Source organism: Papilio polytes, unplaced genomic scaffold, assembly GCF_000836215.1.
Source record: "Papilio polytes unplaced genomic scaffold, Ppol_1.0 DF821956.1, whole genome shotgun sequence".
Lineage (NCBI taxonomy): Eukaryota > Metazoa > Arthropoda > Insecta > Lepidoptera > Papilionidae > Papilio > Papilio polytes.
In genome coordinates this window covers 1,542,862-1,561,568 of record NW_013527248.1, presented here as the reverse complement: position 1 = coordinate 1,561,568, position 18,707 = coordinate 1,542,862, and the positions used below count along the sequence as shown (strand labels likewise).

General features: G+C 35.8%; 1 protein-coding gene and 1 long non-coding RNA gene across 2 annotated transcripts in view; both read right to left on the bottom strand.

Moving 5' to 3' along the window:
* Positions 1-162: 162 nt before the first annotated feature.
* Positions 163-1,813, bottom strand: LOC106107695. The gene is made up of 3 exons (XR_001225880.1): positions 1,685-1,813; positions 978-1,185; positions 163-221 (listed from the first exon to the last, which is right to left on the bottom strand). It is a non-coding gene; the product is annotated as an uncharacterized LOC106107695 (long non-coding RNA).
* A 2,186-nt stretch (positions 1,814-3,999) lies between these two features.
* The window catches only part of LOC106107633 (myosin-IA), a 35,777-nt gene continuing 21,069 nt past the window's right edge, over positions 4,000-18,707 (bottom strand). Inside the window, exons 2-17 of the mRNA XM_013288575.1 lie at positions 18,205-18,385; positions 15,879-16,000; positions 15,109-15,328; positions 12,947-13,144; positions 12,208-12,447; positions 11,655-11,805; positions 11,074-11,231; positions 10,434-10,555; positions 9,772-9,922; positions 8,844-8,990; positions 8,236-8,462; positions 7,599-7,748; positions 6,889-7,184; positions 6,266-6,459; positions 5,673-5,845; positions 4,000-5,131 (exon numbers count right to left, since the gene is read on the bottom strand). Of these exons, the coding sequence (XP_013144029.1) occupies positions 4,936-5,131; positions 5,673-5,845; positions 6,266-6,459; positions 6,889-7,184; positions 7,599-7,748; positions 8,236-8,462; positions 8,844-8,990; positions 9,772-9,922; positions 10,434-10,555; positions 11,074-11,231; positions 11,655-11,805; positions 12,208-12,447; positions 12,947-13,144; positions 15,109-15,328; positions 15,879-16,000; positions 18,205-18,385 (2,926 nt within the window). The 3' untranslated portion in view covers positions 4,000-4,935. The remainder of the gene's footprint in view (positions 5,132-5,672; positions 5,846-6,265; positions 6,460-6,888; positions 7,185-7,598; positions 7,749-8,235; positions 8,463-8,843; positions 8,991-9,771; positions 9,923-10,433; positions 10,556-11,073; positions 11,232-11,654; positions 11,806-12,207; positions 12,448-12,946; positions 13,145-15,108; positions 15,329-15,878; positions 16,001-18,204; positions 18,386-18,707) is intronic.

Below are 18,707 nucleotides of genomic sequence, written 5' to 3'. Positions count from 1 at the left end.
CTAAGTATATAACGCATCTTCATAAGCAATGCTGTATGTTTTCTCGGCACATAATATCGGTTTTATTGTTATGTAAAACCGTCATATTTTCTATAACTTGTTGTTAATTTTGCTAAATTGTATTCAAATAGTTACAATTTTATTGTAGAGTTCCTTTTCAACCTTGGTAAGGAAATTTGATTGTATAGTTTTCCTTACGGGCAGTAAGGCTGCCTTTTTGCCTACAAAATAAAAGAAGACATGACAATAATTTGGTACAAAGTGTACACTGAATTATTTAATTACCTAAGAATGCCTGTGGATTTACCCGCGTTATTTATCGTAGCTAGTAAAAAAATCAACATATCCAACTGCTTTTTACGTGACTTCATACAATAGAAATGCATCATAGTGATGGGACTTAGTCTTGGGTACTACACATACATCATCATTATCATCTTCCCTGCCTTATCCTACTCCCGTAGGGTCGGCGCACCGGGTTTTCGTTCTCCAAAGCATTCTATCATCCGTCATCTCAGTCATCACTCCCTTCTTGATCATGTCACCTTTCATGCAATCCATCCATCTCTTTCTAGATCTACCTCTACCGATTTACCCCTCGACATTCATAACTAACATCCTTCTTGTTACATGCGATTCATCCCTTCTCATAACATGCCCATACCACTCTAACGTTTTACTCCTTATTTTCTCAACCACTGGGGCTACTCTCAAACTTCCTCTAATATACTCATTTCGTATCTTAGTAGTACATGTACAATGTACTAAAAAATATTGTTAACAAATCGCTTCTGTTAATCGGACATTTGACACTTTTAGTACACTACACGACATTGGTGTTCGCCTACTTTGATTACATAATGCCTTTCAAAATATACCAAATGATGTTGATGGTTTATTCCCATCACAAATTTCTTGTATTATTCTTGTATATTATTACAAATTTAATTAACTTTATGATTAATATTTACACAAACCTGGCATATTTAATGTTGGTACAGCATTGTTGCTAATTTTGTGGTTGCGGCATAAGCTTTTGTGTTAGAAATGCGCCCGACATACACATCTGTACTTATATGTGTCCATTTTCCAGAGCCATGATATCACCACCAATTGCGTACAGCTATGTAAATCTTGCCCTATCCATCTCTGGGTTTGGAAACCCATGTAGTACTTTATGCATACCTTAAAATAGTAATCTGTTATTTTAACAAAGAATAATAAAGCTAGTGACTAAAACAGTAATGCCATATTCCAATAACATGAAAAATCTGAGACTAATGGCCCAAATAAAATTTTTCACACCTTTCTGGTTACCGGGCGGTAGGCATATGTAATAGAATTAAGATAGTGTCAGATATGCAGCATGCTTTAATGTACAAAAAAGTATCAGAGAGGTAAGTGCAACAATTTACTAATTTTACTTTACTGCTATAAATATGGTTGTGAAAGAACCAAATACATCTTAAAGACATAACACTACAAACTAATACTTATGTAGTCCGGCAATGTATAGGGGCACTAGGCCAAAGAAGTGGACTATGGCTATAAATTCTTATTATAAGAGAGGCGACTTCTCTCTTATAATAAGAATGTATAGCCATAGTCCACTTCTTTGGACAGAGACAGTGTTATATTAAAGTCTGTAATGGTCTAAAGTAAGTAGACATAGAATCAGACATACCTCACATTTCTGTGCATCCAGGAACGCAACAATGCTTGTCAGATGACATATTTACCTAAATACTGTTGAGGATTTTCAAATTAAACAATAATACAGTGTACTTTAATGATAATTACAGTATAGGTTGTCAATAAATAAGATAGAATAGTTTGACAATCCATTTTACATTTAGTAGGGATGTGTGTAAAATCAGTCATGAATCTTATCGATTTTATATTTTTATTCTTATAGAAGTTTGAATCGATAAATTCATAGTTATAACTCATGAATTAAAAAAAACACTGTTTTCTGAAATTAATAATGACCTGCGGAACCATTACATATAATGAGAGTAAATAAATGTTTGTTACTACTATAGCCGTACGTAATCGAATTGGATTTAGCTATTATTTCTGTCATCGCTAAATTCTCTATATAATCAATACTAGAATTGTCCTTTAAATTAGTTAATAAAAAAATAATAATTTTAGTTGAGTTCGAAAGTTATTTAAACCGAATGTCGATAGTTCAAAATTGTTCGCTATGCGTCTTTGCTCGTCACTACGATACCTGTCTATTAAGTACGGCATTTTCCTTCATACAAATTAAATTGGATACTTCATATGCGTCAATTATCAAACTACTCTATCTTATTTAGACAAACTATAACTTGGAAACCCGAAGACAAAATATTTCAAAATACCGGAGCACGCTAAATCCGTTTTGATAAAAGGAAACAGACTAATTTTGTTTTTAGTAGTATTATATTTGTTAGTCATGCCAACTAGCAGCAACAGATGGCAGTTTTACGAATAAAATTACTAGTTCAATTAATATACGATAGATGCCGCTATTTAGCAGCCGTTCGTCGGCCTTCGAAGTTAAATAAATTGAGACAATATTTTTTGTAGTGTTTTCTTTAGTTTAAACGAGGTTTAGGCTAAGCGCCATCTGCGCTCGGCCACCTCAAGCCCGGTGAATCTGTAAATGCCTCTTCTAGGCAAACAGTGGCCATTCAGTCACAAAAAAAATGTTTTCTTTAGTGTATTTGTTGAATCAAACTTTTTTTAGTTTTATACACAACTCTGATTGGATAGCATATTCTTGCAGACATTCTAGGTGAAACAATTAAATATCTCACATTAAAATTCGAAATGAAAGAGCTAGGAGCAGCAAAAGAATATGTATATAAATGTACTGAGAATGTACAGCATGCTTTTACTGTAACTGTTCAATTATAACTGAACATTATTCATCTGTAGGCAAAATTTAAAATCTACATACGTTCAATTAAAACTGTTAGAATCGAGCGCTTCTAGTGTGCTTTATAAAATCGCAAAGTAACTTCTAAACTAACAAAGTTTTTTTATAATGACAAAGCAATACTTAATTTATAGTTTTGATTTCATTTTAAAGGTCTAATTTCTTATTTTACAATTAAAATAAGACACATTTAATAAATAATATATTGTTTAATACAGTACAAACCGGATGGCACCGCACAAGGCACTCCCCCCACTATATACACAACTCTAACCTAGCACTTAAATATTCCTTATTCATACACAGCAATAACGCAAATTCAACTCCAAGTCTATAGAAATAACGTACATTTTGGAATAGCACAACAGTATTCGAACACAATATAGTAATTGATAAGCACCTTTGAACCAAACTTTTTTAACATACTGAAAAACATAATAAAAAAAGTAATTAGTGCGGAAACATACATTAGACATACAATAGACTCGATAATATAAATGTTTAAACGGCCGATTATTGAAACGAAACCAACTCTGCTTACAATCTGACAGATGTAAAAGTTTATAATTTACTTTCGCGTGTTCGTCCAGGCGCAAATAATTTTGTAATAAATATGTCACTGATATTGTAACTATTGATGAAGGAAGTTTTGATTTCGGCCCTGTATTTGAGTTATTTCAATACATACAAAAATACAAATTTTTCCTCTTTATAATAGTATATAAGACACTGTACCATATTTAAATAGCATTCTGAAAATATAAAATGCATTAATACAATAAATCTATAAACTTGAAATCAAACTTTAATACTGACTTAAAATAAATTAAATTTGTACGTCATTGTAACTAAAATATTTTCAACATAACTTATAGGAGAAAGGATTATATTATAAAAAAACAAAGAAACACTAACCGAATTGTTATAAACAAGCATCTGAACTTAAGTAAAACCGATATTTCATAACTTATATATTTACATATATTACTTATATATTTATATATATATTTACACAAAAACCTAGCGTTAAACAAAAACCAAATACTTGAAATTAGATTATAATTTTTTTTTAATTAAAAAACCAATTTTCAGTTGACAAAATTTTAAGTAAACATTAACGGCGATCTTAAATAAATATCAATAAAAAAAATTAACTCTTTAAGTCTCAAAGTAACAAAATAGTGGATGGATATGGGAAAAAACAACAAAATTTAAATTATAATTAAATTAAAAAAAAAATTAATATGCCACAGATAAAAAACTCAAGTGTACAAGAAAAGCGATAAAATATCAAATTATTGTACTACTATGAATTAAAATGAATATTTTTATTACGATTTTATTCATTATTATCCAAATTTATTTTTTTATTTGTATGAAATAAATACTATTTGTTACGTTTTTTACTATACATTATTACCAAATACTATTTACGTACTTGTATGGTACTATTTATATCTTAACATCAACACTTACAATTAAATTTCAATTTTCTCACTTTTCAATACTTTTTCATACAAAAGTATTAAAGTGCAAGGCAACATTGTAAGACACTAATTTAAGGTCACATCACACTGAATCAATTATAAGTAAAGATAAAGTGCTTATTTTATTAAAAAAAACAATTTTATTTCGATAATGTACTAAAACACATGTACCGACTGAAAAATAAAGAAACAAGAGCTTATAACATTTTTTACAAACAATAAGCCGTCTCGTAGCAACGTGACCTTTACGCGTTGAATAGTGAACGCGTCGCCCTAAATAACATTAAAAGTTTCAGCACAAATACGTCCAGCGCATTAATTTGACTACTATAAGTATAATAAACGATTAATATTATCTACTTCCTTAAATATATTAACTATATTGTTGACAATAAACTTTCAGGTTAGTGTGACATGACCTTTAAGCTCTACGTTTCCATCAATCCCGTCATAACATATTGTTATCTCTATTTCATTAAAGATAATGAAAGAGACGGCATACATTTGAATGTGGGCGTCATTTTACGCGCGCGCTGACGTAGGGTGGTAGGTGATGACGTTGTGTGCGTGCGTGAAGGGCGGTGTGGTGTCGGGGGCGTGCGGGGCGTGTGGGGCGTGCGGGGCGTGCGGCAGCTGCAGCGCGCGGCTCTTCCCGCCCAGGATGCAGCGCGTCGTCACCCCGCTCTCCACCTCCACTACCAACTCTGAACCCGTCAATCTGTTGACAATCATCATTTTAAGTCGCACGAAAATTACATTTCAAATCATATTATCGGTTACATGCAAACAGAATTAACTTTAATAATCCATACTAATATACAGAGGAAAGATTCACATTTTTGTATGTATTGAAATGACTCAAAAACTACTGGGCCGATTTCAAAAATTCTTTTACATTAGAAAGTTAATTTATACGTGAGTAACGTAGGTTCATTTTTAGTATTTTTTTTTAATTTCACGATATCGTGAGCAACAGCTAGTCAAATATAAGAAGCTTAATAATCTATATTCTGTATACACCTTTACGTATTTACGTATACGTGCGCTATTCGTCGCCAACGGAAGGTATGAGATTCGGTAAATCATAAAATAGATATGAAAACTACTTTAAAAGTATAAAATTAATGGTAGCCGCCCTCCTCCCTCCTCCAAGAGATTTCTAGATTATCGGCTAACGATGACCATGTTTTTAAGTGTATTGTGTGTACGTGCGTGCATGTAAATACGTGTGTTAGCGTATACGTGCGTAGTGTACGTACGCGTGATATCTGTGCGCGAGCACGCCGAGCAGTTCCCCGACGAGGTCGACGTGCTCGGCGCGCTGCGCGTGCTCCGCGGGCGCGACCAGCCCTAGCACGAGGTCGTTGCGCGCGCTCGGCACGCTGATCACCGCCAGCTGCGCGTCGCCACTCATCACGCGCACCGCACCCACCTATAATACATTCGTTTGTATGGATGTATGACTACGTATCTCCAAACACCTTAATTATTGTAGACAAAATTTGATACAGATGTAGGACATAGTATGGAACATGTACATTTATAGCACTGGCCCGCGATTTCCTCCGCGCGGTTTTAAAACAAAAATAAGTAGCCTATATGTTCTTCCAGATTATGTCCTACGTCAGTGCCAAATTTCTTTGAGATAATTTCAGCCATTAAACCACCAAACTTTTACATTTATAATATTAGTAAGATTACATTCTTTTTAAATTACTTATGGACGAAGTCGCAGTATAGTTAAATTTACTATAACATAACTAAAACAGAAAGGAAATTCCACATTTATAAAGCGACATCTGTGAGCAGAAGTTATCTAGGTTTAAAACAGCGCCATCTATCGTGTGCATACCTCAGTGATGGGCGTAGGCTTCTTGAGCAGCTTGAAATTGTTATCGTCCAGCTTGCAGATCGCGGTGTCGGTGACGAGCAGCGCGCGCGCAGCCAGCTTGTTGTGCCGGTTGAACTTGTGCACGCGGCACGAGAACACCGCCCTCCCCACGTGCTGGGACTTCTGCAGCTGCGCCAACGCTGATCTGTACACGTCTGGAACAAATACAGTTATGAGAACGTTCACAAATCGCAAATAAAATAGAGCTCTATGCGAGAGTGTCAAGGTTTAATTTTACTTAACACATATTTTGCATCAAGGTCAAGCGTTAAAAAGACATGGGTATTTAAGATTCAGGTTAGTATTCGTAATAAAAAATCAAACTCAAAACATTGGTTCTACACAATTAAATTCAAACATATGATTGAAGTTCTTATTCCTCCAAAATAATAGATACTTAAAAACCCCTACACAAATATTCCATTTCTATATCGCGGATGGAAAATGCCATAAGTCACTTATATATTTCTACACATTTTGTTAATTCTACTAGGGATATAAATCGAATTTTCTGTGGGACAAGTTACCTTACTATAAAATTAAAACTGATAGTAAATTTAACTCATTGGTTCAGCTATACTTACTAGCTTTATCATGATAATTATCTAAAGCGAGGTAGTCCCCCCGCCAGAGGCGTGCCGCGCCCCAGTGCGCGCGGCGGCCGCGGAGGGCGCTGGCGGCGCAGATCTTCAGCTTCAGCTGCGGCCACTGCTCCCTCGGTACGGGCCGCAGCGTCAGGTACGCGCGCCAGCGCCGGTACGCCGCCTGCAGTATGGACACCGGTACGCGCCGGGGAGGCTCCGCCCAGCGCCGGATCACGCCCCCGTTGCGCTGCAACTCCTGCTGCAGCTCGGCTATGTAGCGCCGGTAGCGGTAGCGTCTGAAGATGGTTTTTGTATATATTAGCTCGCTGTACCTTTGATGACGTCATACGTCACTGAGCTGTCACGTGTTAGTCGAAGCTGGTAGCTTGATTAATAGTTATCTTTACAATTTACTAGCTTTTGCTACTGACTTTCTTCTTTTGGTAAAGAATTTCTGAATTCGGTCCAATAATTTTTCAGTTTATTCGTTACAAACAATAATACAAATAGTAAATGTATAGATTATAATAATAATCTTTTAATAAATGCAAATATTTACATAGACGTTTATTTTTAGGTATCTCCAAAACGGATTAACAGATAACTTTGAAATTTAGCACAGACTGGAAAAAAATTACTAAATAAGTTTTCCTACTCCGCGTGAACGGAGTCGCGGGTAACATAGTATTAGTAATGTAAAGTTTACTTACTTCCACGCATTAAATATGAAGAGAGCCGCCTTCATCTTCCTGTAGCGCTGGCGGGCGAGCGCGCCGCGCCACAGCTTCTGCAGCAGCACCACGATGGAGGGGATCAGCTGCGCGCGCGCCGCCTCCAGCGCGTGCACCGTCTGCGCACTCCTACATACATCCATACATTTATCAGGGGAACCTTACTAGTTTTAATTATTAACATAATAATTTTAGCTAATAATATCTATAAAAATCCAAGCCTACATCTAAAAAATCATTACAAGTGCAGTTAAGTCAACAAAGGCGTCGTTTTTATTAAAATCAGGCTGTCGCTCGCGACTTTGCCCGTGTAAAATTAAAAACTATAGCTATACATATAAAATATATATGTTATTCAATGATTGAAAGTTTTTTAATAGTGTAAGAATGATTGAAATCGGCGCTGTAGTTTTTGAGTTATTGCAATATATTCAAAAATACATATCTTTTCTGCTTATAATATTAGTATACATAAATAATTTAACAGTAAAAGTAAACACAAGGAAGTTTTAAGTCTGTACGAGAGACTATAAAAGCAGAAGTATGAAAGGATTGTGTGAAGCGGATAAAAGGAATGTATAGAGCACATACTCCATAGGGAAAGGGCCAGGGTTACCTGATGAAGAGTTTGGTATGCCCAAACTGCACGTCAGTGATGTGCAGGTCGCGGAGCAGCACCAGCACGGCGTCGCGGTCGCTGGCGCCGCGGAAGTTGGGCCACGTGTACTGCGACAGCATCTTGTACCGCTTCAGGAAGCGGTCGTAGCGCTGGCGCGACGCGAAGCCAGCGCGCCGCACGCGCACGTTCTCCACTAGCCCCAGGTACGCCACCTGGTGACGCACCTGGCACACAAATTCATATTACTAAAGCACGCAATTAAAAAGATAATAAAAAACATAATGAAATTGTAAGATAATTTATGATTTACTAGCTGTTGCTCACGACTTCGTCGGCGTGAGAATTGAAATAGTAAAATAGCCTATGTTACTCAGTGATAACGTAGCTTTCTAAAGGTAATTTTTGAAATTGGCCTAGTAGTTTTTGAGTTATTTCAATACCAGAGATCCAAAAATACAATCTTTTCTCTTTATAACAGTAATATAATATCATATTATGACGCTAGCATTTTAAAAGGTGTGACGTCACGCTGACGGATCAGTGTTTCGTGTAAGTTTGTAATAATGATTGCTGTTTCCTGTCATCATTCTAATGAAGCCAGTTACCAGTTGTTCATCCCAGTGCTGCGGCGCCTGCACTGGGTTGGGCTTGACGCAGCGCACGTAGAAGGGCTCCTTGGTCTGCAAGCCCGCCACCAGCGCGCCCATCGAGTTGCGGAACAAAGTCGCCGCGGACGGCGGCCGTTTTGACGTCTGAAAAACATCATTTATATAAAACTAGCTGTTCCCTTGCGGCTTCATCCGCATGAAATTATAATTCTAATAAAATATTTTGGATAAAAATTTGGGTTTTTATCCAAAATATTTACCCCCAAAGTTTAATGGCGTGAAAATATATAGCCTAAAGCGTGACGTAAGTGTAGGGCTTTTTTTTGAAAAAAGAACTATTCAAAAATATGCTGTAATTGCTGACATCTTAGGCAACAAAGAAGTGTGTGTTTACGCTTTATTATAATAGTATAGATTTAAATCTCTTACTTATATTGTCAAATCTAAAGTGAGGATAGATTACTAATTATCGACATGACGCAGGAATTTGGATGTTATTTGGAACAAATACAGATAATAGTCTGAAAGAAGACCACTCTAATCAAGCTTCTTTTAATCATGGACAGATGACGTTTAAAACATATCTTATCTTTCTAATGTAATAATATGGAAACACACTTATATTTGTTATGTAGGATGTCAGAAATAACAATATACTTTTAAACATATCCTTTCTTAATGAACCCTACACTTTTAACTGTCTTTAGGGCATATATTTTCACACTATTGTACTAAAGATGAGAGTAAATTGAAAAATTTATAATGCGAGAAAGGGACAAAAACTACAAGCCAATAGCATCAGAAAAGCAAAATTTTCCATTATTACGATAACTGTTAACCAATGTCATTGTCATTTTTGCATTTAAATTTTAACATTAGAATAGTTAACATCCTATAAATTGTAAATAAGTTATTTTTTGCGTACTTTCTGTATATTAGTGGCACCTTCGGGCCACATGTGCGCGAGCGAGGCGTTGCGCGAGGAGTGCAGCAGCCGCTTCAGGTCCTGCCACAGCGAGTCCTTGTTCTTGTCCATGAAGCCCGACACCGCGTACGTCACCTCGCCCGCGTAGTGCCTGACACAATAATCCTTATAATTATAGCTTCACACATATAAAATCAATTATACATAGATTTAGGGTCTGTCTCACCATTTAAGTCAGATAAGGCAACAAAATCCAATATTTCCATCGCATATTTTACACGTTGGATTGTTATCTGACTATTTACAATTTGGTGGGACGGGCCCTTAGTCTTATATTTAATACGTAACCAGGTAGCTATCGTAGACAAAACAGCGTTATTACAGATGTCTTACAAACACGCACGCAATGCACATTACAACGGGTGTCTCCCGTTCAATCGGGAATATAATTCACAATAGGTTGAACGACCCAACGGGAAATAACCATGGTAAATAAAACGACAAAAACATCCGGCTCAAAGGACCAATTACACTTTAGCTTTAAAACACGTTTTTTATATTGTCAGATATACATAAAACACTACAATAATACAAAATGTTATTTTTAATCTACTACGCGATTTACAAATAATAAAAACTTCTGTAGCAATATGGTAACTCACGTTATTCTAAAATCGACGCTGTGCTTGAGTTTTTTATCAGTAGGACTGAGCTGCCGCGATGTATAGTGTTTATGTCCATTCAATCTCTTATCCATGGCTTCTAGCAGCTGACTGTCTGATATCTGAAAATATTCATTTATTTAGTATGCGCCAGAAAGAGACAAACATAGGTGATAGAGTGAGAAGAATTGTGACGAGGTATACGAGCGTCAGAGGAGTTAAGCACTTGATTTGGAATTTACAGATACTGGGTTCAAATCCCATGTTTATCGATATTCAAATGTTATATGTACAGTCGGGGAAACTGGTAGTGTTACACCGCAATATACATTTGTTGAAAAAAAAAATTTACGCTTATAAATGTATCTGAAAAAGTCAGTTAGTAATTATTGCTTCGATTGCACTCAATGCTGTCTAATTATTTGTAAGAAGAGGCGGAATTTTCGTTGCAGAAAATTCAATTTCCTGATTGTACATCGCGGATTTCCGCGATTGTACATTTATATAACGTTATTATTCTGTAAGAACAAAATAATTCAACCTGCATTAGAAAATTCAAAGATATGTGAAGTCAACTTGCAGTGCAGAATTGATGCCCAGTCATCCCTAAGTGTGGATTTACTTAGGTGGTTAGTGGTACCTTGGTGGGATTGAGGCAGGCCTCGTCCATGATGGCGATGATGCCCTGGTGCGGCGCGTCCACCAGCTCGCAGATGACGCGGTTGTTGAAGTACTGCACCGCCGTCCACTGGATGCCCTCGCGCGCGTACTCCTCCTGCTCCTGCTTCAGCACCAACTCTACAATATAAACATTGTTTTTTACTTTTTTTTTTTCACAAAATATTAACCAGCCAGTCAAGTTATTTATTAGCGCGGTCCTGGCAGTTGTACGACAGTGTCGTATTTGAGCGCCACTTGCCTAATTTACTGGTATAGTGTTAGGCATTATCATGACAAATATTTTAGATTATACTGGCAACTTTAATGATCTAACTACACTACAGATAAATAACTCAGAAACTGGGCCGATTTGAAAAATTACGTCACCATTAGAAATCAGTAAGTGACATAGGCTTTTTTTTAATTTCACGCGGGCGAAGTCGCGAGCAACAGCTTGTGACAGATAATTTGGTATCTATGCTGAATACTATCTGAGAATAATTTAGTCTATGGCATGTTAAGATAGAGATTACATTGTTTTTAAAGGGTTCTGGTATATACCAATAAAGAGCTGCTGCAGCTTCTCGTTGCAGTAGTTGATGCAGAACTGCTCGAAGCTGTTGGTCTCGAAGATCTCGAAGCCGTAGATATCGAGCACACCGATCAAAGTGCTGCGGAAAGTGCCTTTCGGCGCTTCTATCGCCTTGTTGATCTGTAACCAGTTTATAAATTACAATTAGTAAGTTTATTTGTGTCCACAGAGTAGTGGAAAAAGAGTTTAATGTTAAAGTAAAGGATACTCGGTACTTAGAATTTATCGTAGTAATTGTAAATGCGAAAGTTTAGATGGATGTTTGTATGCATCTCGGGAATAATTCAATGTATCTCAATGAAATTTTGCACAGATGTAGAGCAAATAGACTACTTACTAAGTTTTTTAATTGCGCAAATTTGACAGCGACATCTAGACTTACTTATAACAAATGCGAAAGTTTGGATGTTTATGAGTTTATGGCCTAAACTGCTGAACAGATCTTAATGAAACTTGCCATAGATGTAGAGGATAGCCTGGAAAAACACATAGGCTATTTTTTTTATCTGTTTTCTTTGTTACCTCTTGTACAATCCAACTGAACAGTCTATCATACGCGGCTTTAGCGAGTGCAAGCCGCGTGTAGTGCGCGTCGCTGAGCGAGTGCCGCTTGCTCACAAGCTCGCCGCCCGCCGCCAGCACTCGGCACGCGAACGCTTCCCGTAGCGCCGTCTCGCTCACACCCAGCGCGGTCACGCATGAGCGCAAAGGACCGCCGATATTTAGCTCGCCTTCTGATGTTTCGGTAAAACTTAGCTCGCCCTGTTTAAATAAAATAATAAAATAAATAAATCACTATTTATTGACAAAAAAATTATAAAATGAACACAACTTACAAAACATATTACTGAAGTAAAAATTTAAAAAAAAGATTCTTGGCCAAAATACTTGTTTATTTAAATTGCTACGGTTGTCAATGAAATAAAGAAGAAATTTGTTTTATTGTTATTTTATGACTAAATCACTAATTTTTACTTTTAAATCTTAGTTTATTAATGATTAGCAGTTGCCCGCGACTTCGCCCGCGTAAAATGTAAAAAAATATTGCCTATGTTATTCACTGATAACGTAGCTTTTTAATGGTGTAAGAATTTTTGGAATCGTCCCAGTAGTTTTGAGTTTCAATACACACAAAAATACAAACCTTTCCTCTTTATAATATTAGTATAGACAAAAATCAAGCTAGATTAGGACAATTTTAAACATTATGGTTACTTTAAAAACACAAATTCTGGTATTGTAATAATAATCTATAACTCACCAATAAAATAACACCAGCAACTATACTCCAAATATCCTCGACCACCGTAGAGGAGAATCCCAATGCATTAAAAGCGCTATTCGTTACAGAATAGAGTTTAGAGTCGTGTGCGGTACCTCGCTCGCTGCCTAATATCTTGTACACTTCGGTTGAACTCAGTCCAAACTTCTTTGTATAAGGATTATTTGTACTTAATAACTGTAATAAGAGAAAGTAGAATCTTAGAATCTAGACTACATTTTTAAATATGACTAAACATGGTAGAGTTTAAGGTCCTTTTCCACTGGAATTGCAATCTATGTTAATGTCTATTTCCACTTAGCAGTTCTAATTTTGTATAGCGGTTGCCGTGCCCTTGGAAATAAAACTGCGCGCGATTTATTTATAAATATGGTCTTTTAACATAATAAGTCTTTTAATAGTAAGATTTCACTGCTGAAAAACTTTTATGCGAAGATATTAAATAACAATAACAAAGTTCTATTCAAGTATACCGCAGTGAAAACTTAATATCGCAAACTACATATTGAATAAATTACTGGTTACTTTAAAATAAAATTCATCAGTTTGTCACCTTCCGCATTTCCAATGTTAACGAACAATTACAATAACAATCAATGTTTAGGTAGAGGTTAGAGTGTAGTGACGTCATTCTATCAACAAAAGATGTTTCCTTAACGGTCACCAATTGGACAAATTTAACATAACTTTACTGACAAATGCATCATTTTTCCACTTTTATATTTCACACGTATTCCCATAGTTTAACAGGAAGTGGTCAATCTCAAGGTTATTTGCGATAAAGATAAACACATAAAAGGAAGTTTAAACATTAAATTATAATGTCATTTAAAAATATAATTCATATCACTAATACAAAGTTCACATCTATACTAATATAATAAAGCGTAAACACACACTAACTTGTGACGTAAGATGTCAGCAATCACAGCATATTTTCGAATAATTCTCTCTTTAATAAAAAGTACTACACTTTGTGTATGTCCCCTAATGTGGAAAAGAGACCATAAGTTGCTGCCAAAACGAAGCAAGGCTGTCATCATGTCGTGTCATGACATTTGCAATTGAGAATTTAACAAATGTAAACAATGAAATAAAGTTTTTATAATTTCATGCGGATGAAGCCGCACGAGAACAGCTAGTTTGATAATAAAACATGATATTATAACTCATGTAATTGTATTACACAAGTACTATGTTTTGATACAATAAGGTCCTGTCCCACCACTGGCTGATAGAGGCTTAGCCTTAGAAAAAGTAACATTCGATTACCCATTATCAATCGAAAAGTAAAAAATGTATAGAACTGACAATAACATTTGATAAGTCACGTGTTTGTCACGGTTTCATTCCTATAGATTTTGACACATTTTGTCGATTCTACAAGCGCCATCGCTAATCGAAAGTCACTTTGTCTAGAGGGTTTGATAGCTTACAAATGACGTCACTCTCAGATAAAATCCTATATTTCAATCACATATTTTACACGTTGGATTGTTATCAATTTACAATTTGGTGGGACATGCCCTAAGTTTTTCATATTCCAAAGACAAGATTAAACAATCCTTCCAATAACTACAATTACCGAGATATCGCTCTACATTCTATTATAGACAAAATCAATAGAACTGAGAATTGACACATTTCTATGATAAAACAATCTAAATAATATTATAAATGTGAAAGTTTAGATGGATTGATGGATGTTTGTTAGAATTTGTAGCCTATACGGCTGAAGGGATTTCGATGTAATTTGGTACAGATGTAGAAGATAGTCGGAAAGAATACATAGGCTACTCACTTTTGTTTTTTTTTAATTCCACGCGGACGGAGTCGCGCGCGAAAGCTTGTTATTTTATAAAGTTAGAGCGCGTGCACACCTTTGACTAAACTATCGCACAACTGTTTAGTCTCGCTTTGATTTCTATAAGCTTATATGGAGGTGCGCACACTACTCGATTGTTAGTTGTGCAACTGAACAATTGGCGGCGAAACAATCGACAACCGTATAACAGAAGGTGTGGCCCGCTCTTAAAGTTTTTAAATTCCCGATTACGATATTAAAAAGTTTCGTCAAAAGTCCTTCTTTTCCCTCAATCCCACTAAAAAGAACCAAACACCAAATTATCAATATAATTTACCTGATAGAACGCATGAAAGTTCCTCTCCCCAGGCTGCAGACTGACAACTCTGCTCTTCTCTAGCAGATAATTGCTAATATGTCCACCAACAGGATCACCTTTGTAGTCGAAATGTATATCCATGTATTTGCCGAAGCGAGACGAATTATCATTCCGGTTTGTCTTCGCGTTACCGAACGTCTCCAAGATCGAATTCGATTGTATTAACACGTTTTTTACTCTGAAACATATAAGAGATTTAAGGCCTGACCCAACACTGGCTGATAGAGGCTCAGATTGCTTTAATATGACGTAATAGTCTGATAAGGTAACATAATGTGATATTTCCATCACATACTTTACACGTATGTTATCAGACAATTTACAATTTGGGAGCACAGGCCCTTAGTTTGTAGTCTTACTAATATCTTCATACTAATTTATACTAACATTTTATAAAGGAAAGTTTTGTATGTTTTAAGAAACTTAAAAACCATTTTTAAATTATTTAATGATTACTTTATCAGTAAGTAACAAAGGCTATATTTTGTATTATCTTTTAATTACACACGGAAGTCGGGAGTAACAACTAGTATTATAAATGCGAAAGCTTAGATGGATGGATAAACATCCTAGTCTAACAAACGTTAGAATTTGTAGCCTAATCGTCTCAACGGATCTCGATGAAAGGCATAGATGCAAAGATTTCAGGAACACATAGGCTACCTACTTTTTTATTTCCACGTGGAGGGAGTCGCGGGCGAAAGCTATTATAACACAATAGTCATTACCTGTCGATGTATTCCCTGTGGACTTGCGTTGTGTTCGCGGCTATGTATTTCATTATAAACTTTGAGGCCTCTGTCTTCCCCGCACCGGATTCACCAGATATCAAGACGCATGTATCCCTGCCCTGAAATAGATAAGTTCAATAATTAGTGTGAGTATTCACTGCCTAACACGGCACAAAACCATATAATTATTTTAATTTCTTCAAGAATATGTATAAACTGAATGACCTTATGAGAGATAGCAATATATTTTTGTACGAGTGTTTCGGTAGTGGAAGTCCACGGTTACAATACGACGATCGTTACAAAAGACAAAAATGTAAAAGGAATACCACTGCAATTTTCTTAAATCAAGCTAAGTATAGCTTACAAGCGAAGACATGCCCTTGGGTTGGGCAAAATAGTCTGAGTACGGTGGTCCACATAAATTAACTCAAATGAACTGGACATTACAAGAAGAGTGCATTCAAAGCAAGAACAATACAACAAAACGTTTACTACACTTTAACTCCGTGCCTAAAGACATCCTCAAAGCAGCGGTGGTCCAAAGCCATTTGCGTATGCAACTTTACGATCTCTTGACTCGATTTTATGCTGCTATTCGGTAAAACGACACGAGAATGGAATAAAGGATGGTTATGGATGGATTAAGGATGGAAATGGCACAAACGAATCATGTTGTATTGTAAAAATAGATTACTTTTGACTACTACTGGCGCATTGCTAAAACATACTAGAAGAGAAGAAGAGGATATATTTAAGTTATTCTTTTACCTAAAACTACTGAATGAAAGCAATAAAATCTAGCTTATACGAAAATATAAGCGTTTTAATGCATTACTTTCTACGCAATTACATAATGTTTGTAAATTTAATTTGATTTTATGGAAAACTAGCTGTTCCCGTGCGGCTTCATCCGCATGAAATTATGAAAATTTTATTTTATTGTTTACATTTGTCAAATTATAAATAGCAAATGTCAAAAACTTGGCAATTTTTCTTCCTTGATGTTGGCAGCAACTTATGGTCTCTTTCCCACATTAGAGATTTTATCCAAAACATTTACTCCCTAAGTTTAATGGCGTAAAAATATATAGCCTAAAGCGTGAGGTAAGTGTAGGGCTTTTTATTAAAAAAATAATTATTCAAAAATATGCTGTAATTGCCGACATCTTAGGCAACAAAGAAGTGTGTGTTTACGCTTTATTATAATAGTATAGATACATATAAATTCTAGATAATTAAAAATGTGGTTAATAGAAGATCATTGCTCTAATTTCGGAAAAAGCTTGAATAGTATGTTTATTAAAGCAATGAGCTTAACGATAAAAACCACAACAATGGCGGCAACTTTACGTAGTCAGCGATCGCGTGTCCATTGTATTGAACGCACAAGTGAGGGTGGCGCAATAAATTATTTAAAAAAATATGATGTCAATGGAAAACCCCGAGTATAACGTAGTACAAAATTACTTTGAACATCCAAAAAGAAAAAAACATTGTAAAATACTAAAGTCCATATTCGCCTAAAAGTCATACTACAAAAAAAACCATTTTGATTTAATTTTCATTAGGGCAAAAACCATCCTTACCGTCCTCGGAACGTCTTACCAAAATCTCATTAAAATATACCTAATGGCTTAGGAAAGCATAAAGCACAAACTTATAAACGTCTTGCAAAGTACGGGTTCATCTCAAGGTCAACTCATATTAATCCTAAATCCAATACAATGCACACACGTGACTAATAAAGCAATCTCAGATTAGAACTATGGCTTCAACGACGATAAAATCACAGTTTTACTTCCATTAAATTGATATAGAAAATCCTGAATTATTTCTTCCAAGAGCATTGAAATGCAATATTAATTTAAAATTTACATGTAACAACTATAATTCTACTAAAACGATTAATCCTTAAATATTACTAATGCTTGAATTATTCAAAAGACGAGTCCTTCCAGTTAGCGGATGAATGCCAATTCTAGTAAACCTAATGGTTCATCGGTTGTCTTTTGTTTTAAGAACTGGTTATTTACACAGAAACTGACTGAGCATATTATTGTTACACTTTAGGATACAAGTTTAGTATCAAATTTAACAGCTCCACTTAAGGTTTTAAATGTGAAATGGTTAATAGAATAGAAAGTGAATGTTGGAGAACTGTTAGCTACTGCAACTAAGTCTGCAATCGGATTCATTTGCAGTCAACCACACATTGACATAAGATACCCGTGGCTCAGTAAAAGTTATCCGTATTAAATTATTGTCACACTCTCAGTAGAAGTACAGTCAAAGAATTTAATTCACATCCCACTACACTCACCTGCTGTCTGAGCACTCTTTGACAGGCGTCTGCCACAGCATACACGTGTGGTGGTACTTCAAACATTTCCCTGCCTCGATACTGGGCCATGTGTTGTGCATTGTAGATGTCCAAGTTCTTGTACGGGTTGACGGAGACCAGCACCTCGCCGATGTAAGTGTATATCTTGTTGTGTTGGAATCTGAAGCAAGAGGATATAATATTTAGACAGGTCTTCCTGTAGTGCTTAAAACTGGCTCGTCTAATTTATTTGAAGGATATTGTCTGTACCTTTTTGATTCCCTATAAGTTATTTAAAGGAGTAAATTTCCCTAGTCCTAACTTAGCATGAAAAAATGCACTGTAGGAACTAAAAAGCATTTTTACATAACTTCCTAATATATGGTTGGCAATTCGCTTCTGACATGACATGACTCGGATCCGTCCAACTACAGGCCGATTGCCATTACCCCCTTGTTTTCGAAAGTCATGGAAACCACCATCAACTGCCAACTTATGAGGTA